This window comes from Carica papaya, chromosome 1 (assembly GCF_054855325.1).
Source record: "Carica papaya isolate Zhongbai chromosome 1, ASM5485532v1, whole genome shotgun sequence".
NCBI lineage: Eukaryota > Viridiplantae > Streptophyta > Magnoliopsida > Brassicales > Caricaceae > Carica > Carica papaya.
The window spans coordinates 28,052,728-28,066,892 of NC_142309.1; the positions used below are offsets into that span (position 1 = coordinate 28,052,728).

A 14,165-nucleotide genomic window follows, 5' to 3' on the forward strand; every position below is an offset into this window, starting at 1 on the left:
GTTTCTCCAGGTTGTAGCAGAGTCTCAGGATATTCTTTTTTTCTGGAATAACTACACAGTTTCTTAGGTTCTACATATATTTTACAATCATGTTCTAGAATTGAACTGTTAAAAGAACATGTACAGAAGAAAAGAGTAAAAAAAAAAAAAAAAAATTCATAAAATGCTAAGAATATCCAACCGTTGTTCCTCTGTCAGCTGGGTTGGGAACCCAATTAAGAAAACAACTTTCAGATTTCCTCTCTTTCCATGCTCTTTCGAGCTGACTGGCATGCCTTGGCTTGCAATGAGTCTATGGAAGCCAGGGTGAATAATTTCATCGACTGTCAAATTCATCTTCCCGCCTCCTAGTAAAGGGACGGACAAGGAGCAGCCGGTGAGGGCTTTCACCAGAGGGATTTCTACTGCTAACTCCAGATCATCTCCTTCTCTTCTGAATAAAGGGTGTCTCTTTTCAGCAATCACAAATGTTACGTCTGCAGGTAAAGTTCCTGGCTTCTCATTTCCCATTCCTTCAAATGTTACCTTTGTCCCCTTTTTCCATCCCGGCTTCACTTTTATTGTCAGCATCTCTTCCTCTTGAATGATTTGCCTGTCCAAGAACAACACAAAACAAAACAGTTCTTCCAGGATTCCTTCGTAATATTACAATCTTTGTATCATTAACTGTTTTCTTTTTTTTTCAATAAAGAGACGAGGAAATGTAGATATATATATATATATATATATGTAGGAACAAACCCTGTGTTTGTAATGACATCTCTTGTGATCTTGATCTTCTTTGTACATCCATAACATAACTCTTCAAGAGTGCATTCAAGCTGCTTCTCAATAGGGGGTGGTTTAATTATCCCAGTTGAGTTTGAGAACATGATGGGAGTGGTGCTCCTGCTCGAATTCCTCGAAAGGGACCGAGGGAAGTCATTTACGTCTGGGTTTTTCCGGCTGCTGGTGCTCCTTAGAGGCGTGGTGCTTCTCCGGCTAGAACTTCTTGACAGAAGAGAAGGTACAACTGGAGAGAAATGATGATCACAGCTTTGATTTTTCGGTAAACCTTTGTTAGTACTCATGGGATTATCATCTCCTTGCATTGCATCTCCATTGTACGATCTAAAACTTTGGACTCCATACATTCTTCTTTCCTCTATTTCTATATTGCCACCTGAATCCTGAAACCATGAATATTGATTGGTGTTCAAGATCAAGATCCACAAAATTTCTGTCTTATGCATACATTATGTACGTAAACATGCACGCACGCACGTACGCATCAATAAAAACACGAAGACGTCGAAGAACCACATAATATTCTTATTAACGAGCATCATCAGGAATGGAAATTAATGATAATGCATCATCATCAAAGAAACTCTTGAAATTTGATATGGATTTTTTCATTATTGTTATGAACTTTAGACATAACAACACAATCATGCCAAAAGAAAGATACAAATGAAAATAATAATGCATATATTGGAAAACATTTTATAACTCGTGCCTGGTGAGAAACTTCTTCAACATCTTCACTGTTTGCCTCCGGTCTTTTGGATCTAAGAAGCTTAGATTTTGATTTAGATTTGATCTTGTCATCGGCTTTGGCATCGGCCGAGGGTAGATTCTTATCATGACGCCATAATTTTAAAAAATATCTCAAAATCTTTTGAAAGTCTCTAATGATCAAACTCTTCTTCCTAAGAAGAATATCATTATTAGGATGGTTTACCATGAGGAGAGATGACGAGAAGACAGAGAAGGATCTCCACAAGAACGCATGGCTTTCCAAAACATGAAGCCTATTTTCAGGCCTTTTATTATTAGGTTCTTTCTGTTGACAACAACTCTTACTCCGTTCTTTTGTTGTCAATTCTAAACTTATTACTTGCTTGATAAGCGGGTTGATATTTTCAATCTTCTGTTACACAACATTTATCTTATCATATTTTAAAAAAACATGATATTATCTATTACTTATGGAACTACATTAATTCTTCTGATCGTGTTAAGGTAAATTTGGTTTTAAATTGATTTGTGAAATTTTTTTAGTAATTTATATTTAGTTTAATTGAGATAAACGAATATTTTATTAAAAGATAATCAAAATATAATTTTTTGATTTCAATAAAAAATTAACGATAGAATTATTATTTTAAATTTTCTTTTATCACATCATGCGTCTCGTAGTATGAAAAATTCTATATAAAAACATCCCATTCGTGAACTAAACTTAGTGAGTCGTATGTTATCTTTGTATTAAGAACTTAAAGTATAAAAAAGTGATTAAATGACGTAATGAACAACCATCACAAGAAGGATCGACCATATCGCAACACTTATATAATTCTCACAAGTATATAATTGATAAATATTACAAATTACATAATTATTCCCCTCGTTATAAATCAAAACGAAGATTATAAAATATTACTTCTACTAATTAAATTAATATTTCTTCTTTTAATTTAGCTTGTATGACAGACGAGACATAATCCAATTGAAAATTTCATTCATGCCGAATAGTATTTAAAATTTACATTATTTAATAAAAATATATTATTTTTATCCCGAATTTATTCCAATTCAACGAACACTTTAATATTATGACTTAAAAAGAGAACTCGAACTTCTGTACTCTTTAACACGATATTTTGAAACTCACATATCTGCTATTTCGTTATTAATATAGAAGTATACCGAAGAAACAAAAAAATAGAAAAAGAGATTTATGGTGAAATAATCAGGAAAGTTGGAAGGAAATTCTTCAACTCCCAAAGTGAAAACTTAACTCTATCACATTAAATCCAATCAGACCTACATTTCTAACTCTTGGTGGCAGTTGGTATTCCTCCAGAAAGATAAGAGAGAGACCTCAGTGAGTAGGTTCCACATGCCATTTTTAATTTAGCATTTCCTTCGAGTAATTCACTAGGCTGAAAAGATTAAAAATAAAATAAAAAAAATTGTTGAAATTTATGTACACATAATTAATGTAAATTTATTTTAAAATTTAAATTTATCGTATTTATTTTAAAAATAAAAAAAAACCCTTAATTTTTTTTAAAAAAATATTTTTTACACTTAAAATAATAATAAATTCGTAAGATGTAACCTAATTTAATTATTATAATAATTCAACATATGCATAAATTAAAATTTTAATATTATGTAATTAATTATTATAAGTTGGTTACTGTTAGTCTATAATATATTTATAACAAAATTTAAATAATAGAGTGTTATATAATTTTTTTGAAAAATTAAATAAAATTTAACAATTTTAGAATTACGTTATAGCATTCTTTTTTTAAAGCATTGAATGTATTTTTGGATTTAAGTTTTGACGAACCAACTTCTCTTATTATTTATTTATTTATTAATATTTTAAAACCAAAATTAGTAGTGGGTCCCGCTCCCAATATTCCAAAATTTCTTTAATTGGTCTGGCCACCTCAGCATGCTGAGATGGCAGTCCTGATCCAACGGCATGATTACTCGATCTGGCTTTCGGCCTCGTCTCCGCGTGGCACCGCGCCAGACTGGAAACCAGAATCAGACCGTCGAATCAGTTGTGTAAAAAGTACATAATTAATTTCGTATCTAATTTACATATTTATTTCTATAATAATGTATGTTTATAAATGAAAATATTTTCCACAAATAAATAAAAACGACTTTATTTTATTTTATTTTATTTTTTAAAATTTATTTTTATTGCTGTTGTTATCATTTAATTATTAATTATTTTCTATTTTTTTAAATAAAATAAATTTAAAATTTTAAAATAATTAATTGAAAAAACACTTAAAACAAATTTATGTTTCGAATAACTTTTATCAAGACGCGTATCCCAGTGGCCCACAGTTCACATCTATAAATAGAGGAAGCAGACGAGGAAGACGCAGCCAAGTTTCTTCTCCGTTTCCAAAGAAAGAGAAACAGAGAGAAAACAGAGAAGAAGAACAAACTAAAAGAACAAGAAGTGGGAGGAAAGCCCGTCCTTGTAGTGAATTTGATTGATAGCCCAGAAGGGGAAAAGAAATAAAAGATGGATGATGGTTATAAGCAAAGTGCGGCATCGTCTCGGATGATGTTGCCGCTCTTATTCGTGCTACTGTATGCTGCTTTTCAAGGAGCAGTAGCAGAAAGCTCCGGTCAGCCGCCGAGTATGAAAAAGTCAGCCCAATTTATGGCTCCTAATCGACTTGGTTCCTCTGTTGTTTTTCCTCTTAGCGGCAATGTTTATCCTCTGGGGTACCTTCTAAAACTTGGGAATGCAGTTAGATCTCTTTTGCTTTCTTTTCTTCTTGCTTCTGGGTTATTGTTCTTCTGTATGACTTCTTGTTTCCGCACTTCTTTTTGTTTCACGGTTTAATTTCAGTTTTTCTGGGGCTATATTTTAAATCCTCCTTCCTCTTGATTGATTGATTTTTTCTTTTAGTTTTTCAGGATTTCTCTATTACATCAAAGTTTTCTGTAAGTGTCCGTATAATTTCCGCATACATTGTATTGATTTGATTTCTTGGACTGTTTATGGTTTGTCTCGGTGCAAGGATGAAGCAGCAGCATTCAATTTATTAACGTTCCTTGTTCTTCTATCCGAACTTTTTATACCCTCTCCCATTCTTGCATAATTACCGATTCTTCTTGTCACTATTTGCTTCTACACCGACGTATATATGTATGTATTACATTGTGTTAGATGGGTATTTTCCATTTTTCTTTTTCTTTTTTTGGGTAATCACAGTCTTGATTCCCTTGATTTTCCATGTTGTACCATTGCATTTATTTGTAATTTTCCTTGGCTGTAAATGGGTTTTGCAGGTACTATAGCGTGCCCCTTTCCATTGGCAATCCACCAAAGGTTTTTGACTTTGATATCGACACAGGCAGTGACTTCACCTGGGTTCAGTGCGATGTACCTTGCAAAGGCTGCACTGTGGTAAATCTCCTCAAGCTATACTTACTGAAAAATCTTGTCATCTCCTCTCTCCTCATTCACCTTCTACCGTTTATGTGCAGCCTACTGAGCGTCAGTACAAGCCCAATCACAACGCTGTACTGTGTGAAAACCCACTGTGTAAGGAAGCTAGCTGGCCACCAGGTCAGGATTGCAAGAACCCAAAACACCAGTGCGACTACGAGATCAAGTATGCGGATAATGATCAATCTATGGGTGCGCTGGTGATAGACGTGCTACCCATAAAACTCACCAATGGCTCTGTCTTCCGTCCCAAGTTGGTCTTTGGGTGCGTGCCTCCCCAATCTTGAGATTTTAGCTTGAGCAGTCACTATATAGAACAATTTACAAGCTTGTTTTTTTTTTTTTTCTAGATTGTGTTCTCTTTTTTATTTTTAACTTTTGTGAGTGTCATGCTGAATTTTGAATATGGTTTTGAGTGTCTGTAGCACGTTTTTAGGATAGCGTCGGAGTGAATGTCGTCATTTTTATGTGATGTTGATCCTCTTGTTTGCAGATGTGGATATGATCAATTAAATCTGGCTCAAAATCGCCCTCCTGCTATCGCTGGAGTCATCGGCCTTGGCAAAGGGAAAATAAGCGTCTTGTCACAGCTGCATGCGCAGGGTTTAACGCTGCAGAACATAGTAGGGCATTGTTTGAGTAGAAAAGGTGGAGGGTTTCTATTCCTTGGAGGTGAGGTAGTCCCTCCTTCTGGAATGACCTGGACTCCATTGTTGCCCAATCCTTCAGAGTAAGTTATGCAAAGCATTTTCTTTGTATGGTTCGTTTATGTTTTTGGTAGAAAATGTTACATGGCCAGAATATGATTCTGTAATCTATGATTATTATTTCAGTAAACACTACAAAACTGGACCTGCAGAACTCCTTTTTGGGGGGAAGTCTACTGGTGTAAAGGGTCTGAACATAATTTTTGACAGTGGCAGCTCCTACACTTACTTCAACTCTGTAGCTTACACAGCTTCCATTAATCTGGTGTGAATAAAGCTTCTCTAAGCATTTTTTTTTTTGCATCTAATCACTCATATTAAGCTGAAGCTTTAGTTACAGGAACTAATCACTTGTTTTTCTTGTTAGATAAAGAGCAGTTTAAATGGCAAGCCTCTGACAGGTACAAAAGATGAAACACTAGCAGTCTGCTGGAAAGGCACAAAACCTTTCAAATCCATTTCTGATGTTCAGGGCTATTTCAAGCCATTAATGCTGAGGTTTGCAAGAGGAGCTCAGTTCCAAATACTGCCTGAATCGTATCTCATTATCACCGTAAGCACCTCAGAAACCCTAGTTCCTGGGTACTAATTTGGAAACATAAGTATTAATGACACACTGATAAAAAGCTCTTTCCTTGCAGAAACATGGAAATGTGTGCCTGGGGATTATTAGTAGTGTTAAAGAAGGAATTGGAGAAATCAATATGATTGGAGGTAAGGAACAGTGATGAATACATCTGCATTTCTTATGCCATTATTTGAAAATCTAACTTGCCCCATCTTTTGTTCTTCAGACATCTCTATGCAAGATATGACGGTAGCATATGACATTGATAGTCAACGGCTCGGGTGGAAATATGCAAATTGTGATAGACTCCCCAAGTCTTGAACCATTCTCTGCTAGTAAAGTTCTTCATTTAATTTGATTGCTATAGAACTTTCTCACCAGAATTCTTTTTCTTGTTTTCTTCTGTCTTTCCATCTTGTTTATTTACAGTGTGGATGGCGATTATAACGAAGGTTTTTGGCAATCTTATGCAGCCCACTTCGGTATTGCAGAAGATAATTATCTTTCCACCGACGCTGATGAATATGAGATTAACAATAAGCTAGCCCGGGAAAGAAAGTTTTCAGAGAAAAGTAAATAAACAGATGAAGAGAATATAGTATCATGTATGGCTATGAACTTGCTACAATAGGAAATGTAAAGGATTAAACAGGCAACTTAAAACGCTTGTTACAGACAAATCATTTTACAACAATGTCCTAGATACAATTTCTTCTGCTGGTTAGGTTACATGAATCCTAAATTTCGAGCAAGATGCATCTTTAAATTCATCCTTTCTACCAAAAAAATCAGGAGACTGTTTTCGACATGGATTACTTAAGTTACTAGTTTAACTGTACAAAGTACATTACTCTGCATACAGCCATGAAGAAGGTACAGTTGTCAAATTACCAAGCACTCAAATGAAAAACGAGAAGCATTCATAGAAAGTACAAAATCTCAAAAAGGAATAACTGCAAACTCCATGGGTGCATTTCTATCCAAAGAAGTTTGAAGCCAAAAAGAACAGAAGAGAAAGGGAGAGAAAAGAAGAAATAAGAGACTGCTAAAACGCAGCTTATATTTCTTGCAAAAGGAGAGAATTTATTGCAAAAAGAAAATACAATTGATAACATCAAAAACTCTCAGTGATATTACCATCCACAAGGCTGATAACTACAAAATTACATCTAAGTAAAGGGATAAATATAGTCGCATTTAATCTGTAACAAAAACAATCAGCGAAATAAATTCACAAATCTCGAAAGTCAAATTCTGCTGAGTGAATGTATTGATTGGCAAATCAACGGGGGGACAGGTAGAGGATCTAGACATATTAAAATATCCAGGAAGATCCAACGGACATTTATGTTTAGAATGAGGTACATGAGAAGAAGTGGAGAAGACTTCACACCTTTGAAAATGGTAAGACAACCATCAACGATTACAGTCGTCAGTTTAAAGCTGAAACTTGTACGTAGCCAGTAAGCATCTAAGTGAATGCAGACTGGCAACTAAGGCTTCATATAGAAAATAATGGGGCAAGAGGAATTCAAAATGCATGTCCGTACATGTCTTTCAGATAAAATTATGTGGATTGGTATTTTATTAAATTGCCATAATGTACGATAGTAATAGTATTAACTTATGAACATCATACCCAATGCTTGATTGAAATATGAACAAAAAGAGGCCATGGATCAAGACAAACCTCATAAGTTAATAATTCCATTGCTCAAGTTAATAATTCCATTGATCAAGAGAATCAATTATAACTTGGTTAGACTTCGTGACTGGAATACTATGGTACATTATCTGTGCACTGCACAAATAACCAAAATAAGAAGACAAATAAATAGTAATAACAAGAATAATAATAATAATGATGATGATGATAATAATAATAATACTAATAATGATAATAACAATAATCTAGAGCTGTAAGCATGACAAGAAGTTCAACAGGAATTGCTAATTCTTTTTCCCCAAAAAATGGAATCCACTGATGTAACTGTGCCTATTGAACAAAATAGCTAAAACACCCTGGTACTACTCTAACACGTTAAGATAAGTGCTTGCATATTGTTTGAATTTAAATACACTGAAGTTTTCAATGTTATTCAAATAAGTCCCTCGTTAAATAGAAACACCAACTTCCTGTTAACAACAATCCATGTAGCCACTGACCTAGAATCATGGCAATGAAAGGATTATTGGAATCGTTTCCTCGTCCTTACCTACTTCAATGTTCCTTCATGATAGCATCAGAATCACTGCACTGAGGATCACCTATGCCTATCGTTTTTAACATTTTCAGGTTTGCAAATCACTATAGGGCGGGAACTCGAACCTGGTCTATCTTCAACCTGTACCATTTTGGCACCTACCATGGGGCTAAGGCACTGTTTCCCTGAATATACACAAAACGATAAGTGGTGTTCCATCCAACAATTCCAAATCCATACACCTCCAACCGGTCTTCTGCCCAACCCAAAAAAACTCCAAAAAACCGCCCAATTACGACAAGTCAGTTTGGAAACTTACTTACCCAAGTCCAAAGCTTGACGAAATTAGTAACCACAAAAATCAAGCAGGCCTCATTCTTTATAACCCTTTCAGGGAGCTCCGAGCGAGCAAGGGAGATAAAAGAAGGACTCCAATGAAGATGAGTAGGGGCAATAAGCGTGTCCATCTCTATGCTACTCTACTGGGAAGAGATAGTTCGGATACATCATCCTCCAAGCCTTTTGCATTCTTCTTGTTCTTCCTCTTACAAGAAGAAGCAAGAACATGGTTTGAGGAGAGAGAATTGCCAAAGTAAGAATTAGAAGACATACATGAAAACAAAGATGAAGTAGTAGCAGATGTAAGACAGAAGGAGACTCTCTCCATGCGGGAACGAAGAGTTCTCAGAAAAGTGGAAGCAATGAAGATTTCAAGGAATGAAGAGGGTATAAGTATTCCCAAAATAAGAGGAACTGGAAGAAACCCCGGACAACAGCTGGTATGGGAAGGTGAAGGGCAACAGACTAGAGATATGAAGGACACATGGTAAGGGATCATGAATGTTCTTTGCCTCTCTCAGCTCCTGTACTGATAGGAAGGTACCTCGGCGCTCGGCCGATTTGGCATCACCCTGGATATACTGTCACCCACCCATCCAAAAGAGCGGTCCAGCCCTAAATTTGCAGTGCGGCCCGATTAAAGGAACTAACACAAGTTGTTTGCAAAATCCAATAGTATCCTAAACCAAATTAATAGCTAGGCTCCTAAACAGCTGCACCTAAGGAGTCCCTTCTACAGAGGAAGGAGATTCCCACCTAAGAAAGCAAAGGAAAAACCTTCAGAGAGCTCGCCTTTGGCTTCCTAACCAACGCACAAAAGAATGAGTATCTCAAGACATAACGTTCGGCTGACAACTCCAAAGCCTGAAAAAGATTAAGGAGCTAGCTCCCCATGGATGCCACTCTGCCAGACTCCTACATATGGCAAGGTGAGGATCCTTGGAATGATTCCAATTGTCTTCCCTACTTCAAGATTCTTTACTGACATAAGGATTGGAGTCACTGCACTATGGACCACCTTGGCATGGTCCTAACCTTTTCTGGTTTGCAGATCACTATAGGGCTGGAGCTGGAACTTGAACTTGATCCGTCTCCAACCTGCAAGACTGGATATTTCTGTTTCAGTTATTGAAGATTATCGGATGGTCTTCTGATTCTTTTCTGAGGAAAAGAATGGAGTAAACTGAGTGTTGGTTGCTTTGATAGAAATTGTTGGTATCAGTGCTACTGAAATCTCAAAGAGAGCCGAAGATGATTAGCGTCTCTAGTGGATTGGGAGATGGTGTTTCATGCTGTTGGTTTTTCCTGTGATATATTTTCAAATTCTTTTCCCTTTGATTTCTGTTTTGTTATTAGTTTGGGTTTTCTTTGTTGTTTCTCCATTTATTTCTTTCTAATTTTTTGTTGAATTTTGGAGAGGAGGCTGCAGCAGAGATGATACCAACAGCCGTAGAGTGTTTGATGGAGTTGACTTGGTGTTTTCTGTTTTCCTCTTTTGGCTTTATTTTTCTAAATGGTTATTAATTTTTAAATATTGTTTTCATAAAATACCAAAAAATAAAATACATGATATGTATGCCACCTCAATGTCAAGTAGGTAGAAATGCAACAATATACGCCATGTGTGCATAAAGTAATGGAATTGATAAGTGTTTAACAAACATCCATTTGATTCAAACAAATTTTAAAGTATATGGGTTGAATAAATGTAAAATTTGTATAAAGACTTATTTGAAGATTCCTAAATAATAGAAAAGTATTTTGAATATTTAATGGCACTAACATAAAAACTTGTAGGTAACAGCAGAAGCTCAAAATGCCTCACAACTATGTTAATAAACTTATAATGCTGCTGATTAAAGATTCAACAGCATCACTAATCCAAGAATAAAAGACAGTTTCAGAGATGTAAAGAAACATAAAAGGTTAGCATAATATTAAAAAAAAGAAAATGAGCCAAGAAACATCACCTTTGCATGGCAAATCTTTGTTACAACCTCAACACGAAACTCCTGCAGTTCTTCCAGCATTCTCACAGTCCTTCACCCTGAAAAGATAATTGGACTATTTCTCATCAATAACTTGTTTCATCTCATTCTTGATAGACCCAGATAGGATTTAAGATGTAAATCATAAAAACCTTTAGCTGAAATATCTGATGTCTGAAAAATCAGTAAAGCTGATGAGCAACTCAAAAAGTTTGGATATTTACTATGTAGTACAATCTCAATAACTAAAGAATTGTTACATCCTCAACAATGAGTTGTTTGGAAACTAAAGTAGGTAGCTAATATATGAATTGAAGTAGTTGCTTTCCTCATTTGAGAGAGTGTTCTGCTTAGCGTATCTTTTGGTGCATAGGAACTTGTAAGCTTCCTGACAACATTCTATATCTTTTACACATTTCATAAATAAAAAGAATTTATCAGTTAAACAACTTAAATCCACTTTTAATAGCGTTTTTAGAAAATAATTTAGATGTAATTTTTGCAGTCAAGAGCTTATAAGTTATCTAAAAAATATTGGTGCTGAACAATAAAAGATTAAAATAACTTTAATAACTTCAAAATTATATCACATAAAATCTACTTATCCCTCTTTTAAGGGTACCATTTTTTGTTATTTTTAAACAACATTTTATACGTTATGTTTTCACTAAACATGCAAACAAATTAATTGAACTTATAAACTTTCAATAACTTATTAAAGAAAGATCAAGTTACATGCTTATACCTCTTAAAAAGTCTATAGCTAATAAGCTCTTAAAGAATAAGATAAGCCAAACACCCAGTGAGTCCGCTCTATGTAGGCATGATACTCTATAAAAGAGAAAGAGCATAAGTAATGCATTCTAAAATCATGACTAGTTACAAAGCAGCAAGAAGACATTCCTCTTCACTGTGATGCAAATGTTTGGATTTGTATATTTTTCTTCTCCTGTTCTTTCATATTGTTTAAAACTCAACACATTTGTGGACATTATTGGCTGTAACTCAACATACTGTTGGCATTTTGACAAAATTGTGTTATTTCATACTCTAAATCCCTTAGAAGAGCATTTTTTGAAAAACAAATCGCTAAAAGGGTACCTTAGAGGCACCTGTTGTCTTTTTCCATAGTCAATAAAAAAATTGTTTATACCAAACATATCAAGAAACTGTCTTGGACTTTTGAGAACCAAGGAAAGAAACTACTTTGAAAACACGTCCCCTAAATATTATGCATTTAAGAAAAAGTAAAACTAAAAACACGCATTATTAAGAAAGTTTTCTGCATTGGACACACACCACACACACACACACATGAAAGCAGAAAACAGGACTATAACCAAAAAATTCAGCTAGAACGTGTTGAATATCTAGATTTGGAGAAGTTGATAACATCAAGCAAAAAGCCACACCGAACATGGTAAAAAAGAACTATCAATCAAATCCTCATGCAAATAATTAATATTCAGAAGCGTAAACCAGCATCATTATCTGATTCCTAGGAAAGTAGGTGCAAAAGGTGCATACCTTCAATCTGGAAATAATACTCTCTAGCTCTCTGCATCTTCTCCTTTCTTTCTGATAGCTAGCTCTTAACTCCTCAAATGTTTTGATACCATCAATGTTTTCACAACTTTCACCCTCTTCGAAAATTTTGAACAACTGATTTTTACTTGGGAGAAAACCACCTCGAACTCCTATTTTTGAGAAATTCAATGCATTGACATCCTCGGAAGATGCATCCTCAGCATTAATGTCAGACTTTCTCATCTTTGCAATTAGCACCCACATATTGGCAAGCTCATTTTCAAAATCTTCTTCCCGTTGTTTTGCTTCATTGATTCTTTTTCGTAGTTCACTTTCCATCTGTTCTTTCTCAAATAAAGCACCTTCTAATGCCACTTCCCTCTGCAATCTTGCATCAAGTTCTCTCTGCAAGTCCTCAACCACAGCTCCTTCCTCCAATTTCCTGGGGCGACCGTCACGACGAGCAGTAGTTAAATTATTTCGCTTGAAATCATAAGTGGACCTCTGACAACAACTAGATCTGCAATTACTCTCTTTTGCAGCAGCCAGATCACCAGTAAGTTTTGCATTTTCATAAGAAAGCCTGGTCACTTCTTCAGCCAAGTTCCGTAGCTCAACTGCCGCAGCTGCAGCCAACTCTTTTGCATATGATGCTTCCTCTGCCAGTTTCTGACTTTGAATTTCAAGCCCATCCTTTTCTTCAATCAATTTTACCTTCTCTAGTTTCAAATTCTCGATCTCTGCAGCCTAAGAATATAAAAGAAAAAAAAAACATAATAAAGCCTTTATGAGCAAAGATCAAGACTTTTTCTATCTCCATATCATACAAGATTAAGATATAAATAAGATTGGCAGGGCCCTTGAGTTCTATATATCCATATTTTGTTCGACTTTACAAAGATAACCAAACAAATGCAAAAGAAATTTTATCATAGATGAAGTTGTTAGGTTGTGAACATTGCATGAGGGCAACTGTGGAGCCAGAAGTTTGTTAATTGTATTTTTCTTTTTTAGCTATCATATATATTATTTGTTTTATCATTTATTTTTCTATTTTTCATAGCGAAATATGATTGCATATCATATAATAGAAATTATTTTATATATTTTTTTTAATCAAGACTTCATTTATGCTCAAAATTATAACACTTCACATATATAAAACATCTATATTGTAGATAAGAAAAAACAATATACTCATCAGAAATCAAATAAATCAAAATATATAAAATTAAAAAGGTTACACACAAAAGAGAAAAGGATTTGAATCATTAGAGGGCTGTACATAAAAATATTAAAGAAAAGCTAGCTCCCACCCCCCGACAGATCCTACTTTTTAGTTAACAAAAAATTATAGAAATGTTACAGACAAATAATGTGGATTGATATTGCATCTTTTTGTCAGTTATTTTTTCCAAAAGGAAATCTTCTGAGCATTTACAGGTTCCAACAGTGTACAATCAACTACGACAATTAAAATTTTCAGATCATATATGAAATAGAAATTCATGACCCTACCATAAGACAATCATCTAACTATTTTCATTTGATGCTCTATACTTTTCAAACATGGTAGTTATTTCATTCTTATTTTCTTCTACTAAATTAAATACTACCACATGCTCATTATTTTATTTATTTTGCAGACTTATCTAACATGTCCATGTTATTTTTCTTATAAAACTTAAAACAACTAAAATTGCCATTTTAGAAAGCATAAGAAGTCTACGATACCAGTAGTATAGAATGATTGTTCTGACTCTTACTGTCGTGTCTATTACTCTCACATATATTTATTTAAATCGCAAGGCAACTGGTTTGTGTTTTTTCCTTCACATTCTTTTTTGTTTTAGA

The 14,165-nt window shown here is 34.6% G+C and overlaps 3 protein-coding genes across 10 annotated transcripts in view; 1 reads left to right on the top strand and 2 right to left on the bottom strand.

Annotated features, from left to right (window-relative positions):
* Positions 1 to 12: 12 nt before the first annotated feature.
* LOC110813507 (uncharacterized) lies at positions 13 to 1,760 on the bottom strand. Its single transcript, XM_022040676.2, has 3 exons — positions 1,499 to 1,760; positions 742 to 1,169; positions 13 to 592 (listed from the first exon to the last, which is right to left on the bottom strand). Exons 1-3 carry the CDS (start codon positions 1,724 to 1,726, stop codon positions 157 to 159), a joined length of 1,092 nt encoding a protein of 363 aa, XP_021896368.2. The 5' UTR covers positions 1,727 to 1,760; the 3' UTR covers positions 13 to 156.
* A 2,127-nt stretch (positions 1,761 to 3,887) lies between these two features.
* On the top strand, positions 3,888 to 7,023 carry LOC110813615 (aspartic proteinase Asp1-like). 2 transcript variants are annotated; one of them, XM_022040828.2, is made up of 9 exons: positions 3,888 to 4,248; positions 4,819 to 4,936; positions 5,017 to 5,243; positions 5,472 to 5,708; positions 5,812 to 5,950; positions 6,053 to 6,238; positions 6,327 to 6,399; positions 6,480 to 6,567; positions 6,683 to 7,023. In XM_022040828.2, the coding sequence occupies exons 1-9, from the start codon at positions 4,043 to 4,045 to the stop codon at positions 6,831 to 6,833; spliced, it is 1,425 nt and encodes a 474-aa protein (XP_021896520.1). In that variant the 5' UTR covers positions 3,888 to 4,042; the 3' UTR covers positions 6,834 to 7,023. The 2 variants fall into 2 exon arrangements, with proteins under 2 accessions (XP_021896520.1, XP_021896521.1); XM_022040829.2 differs by having other exon boundaries at positions 3,889 to 4,248; positions 6,480 to 6,588; positions 6,727 to 7,023.
* Positions 7,024 to 7,362: 339 nt separating this feature from the next.
* LOC110813616 (P-loop containing nucleoside triphosphate hydrolases superfamily protein) overlaps positions 7,363 to 14,165 on the bottom strand; it is a 29,547-nt gene continuing 22,744 nt past the window's right edge. For 5 of the 7 annotated variants that reach the window (XM_088207999.1, XM_088207995.1, XM_088207974.1 and 2 more), the window contains 3 exons: positions 12,312 to 13,058; positions 10,767 to 10,843; positions 7,809 to 8,054 (listed from right to left, as the gene is read on the bottom strand). In XM_088207999.1, the coding sequence (XP_088064125.1) occupies positions 10,829 to 10,843; positions 12,312 to 13,058 (762 nt within the window). In that variant the 3' untranslated portion in view covers positions 7,809 to 8,054; positions 10,767 to 10,828. Of the gene's footprint in view, positions 7,697 to 7,808; positions 8,055 to 10,766; positions 10,844 to 12,311; positions 13,059 to 14,165 lie in introns of those variants that run through there. The other 2 variants (XM_088207984.1, XM_088207979.1) reach the window with 2 other exon arrangements.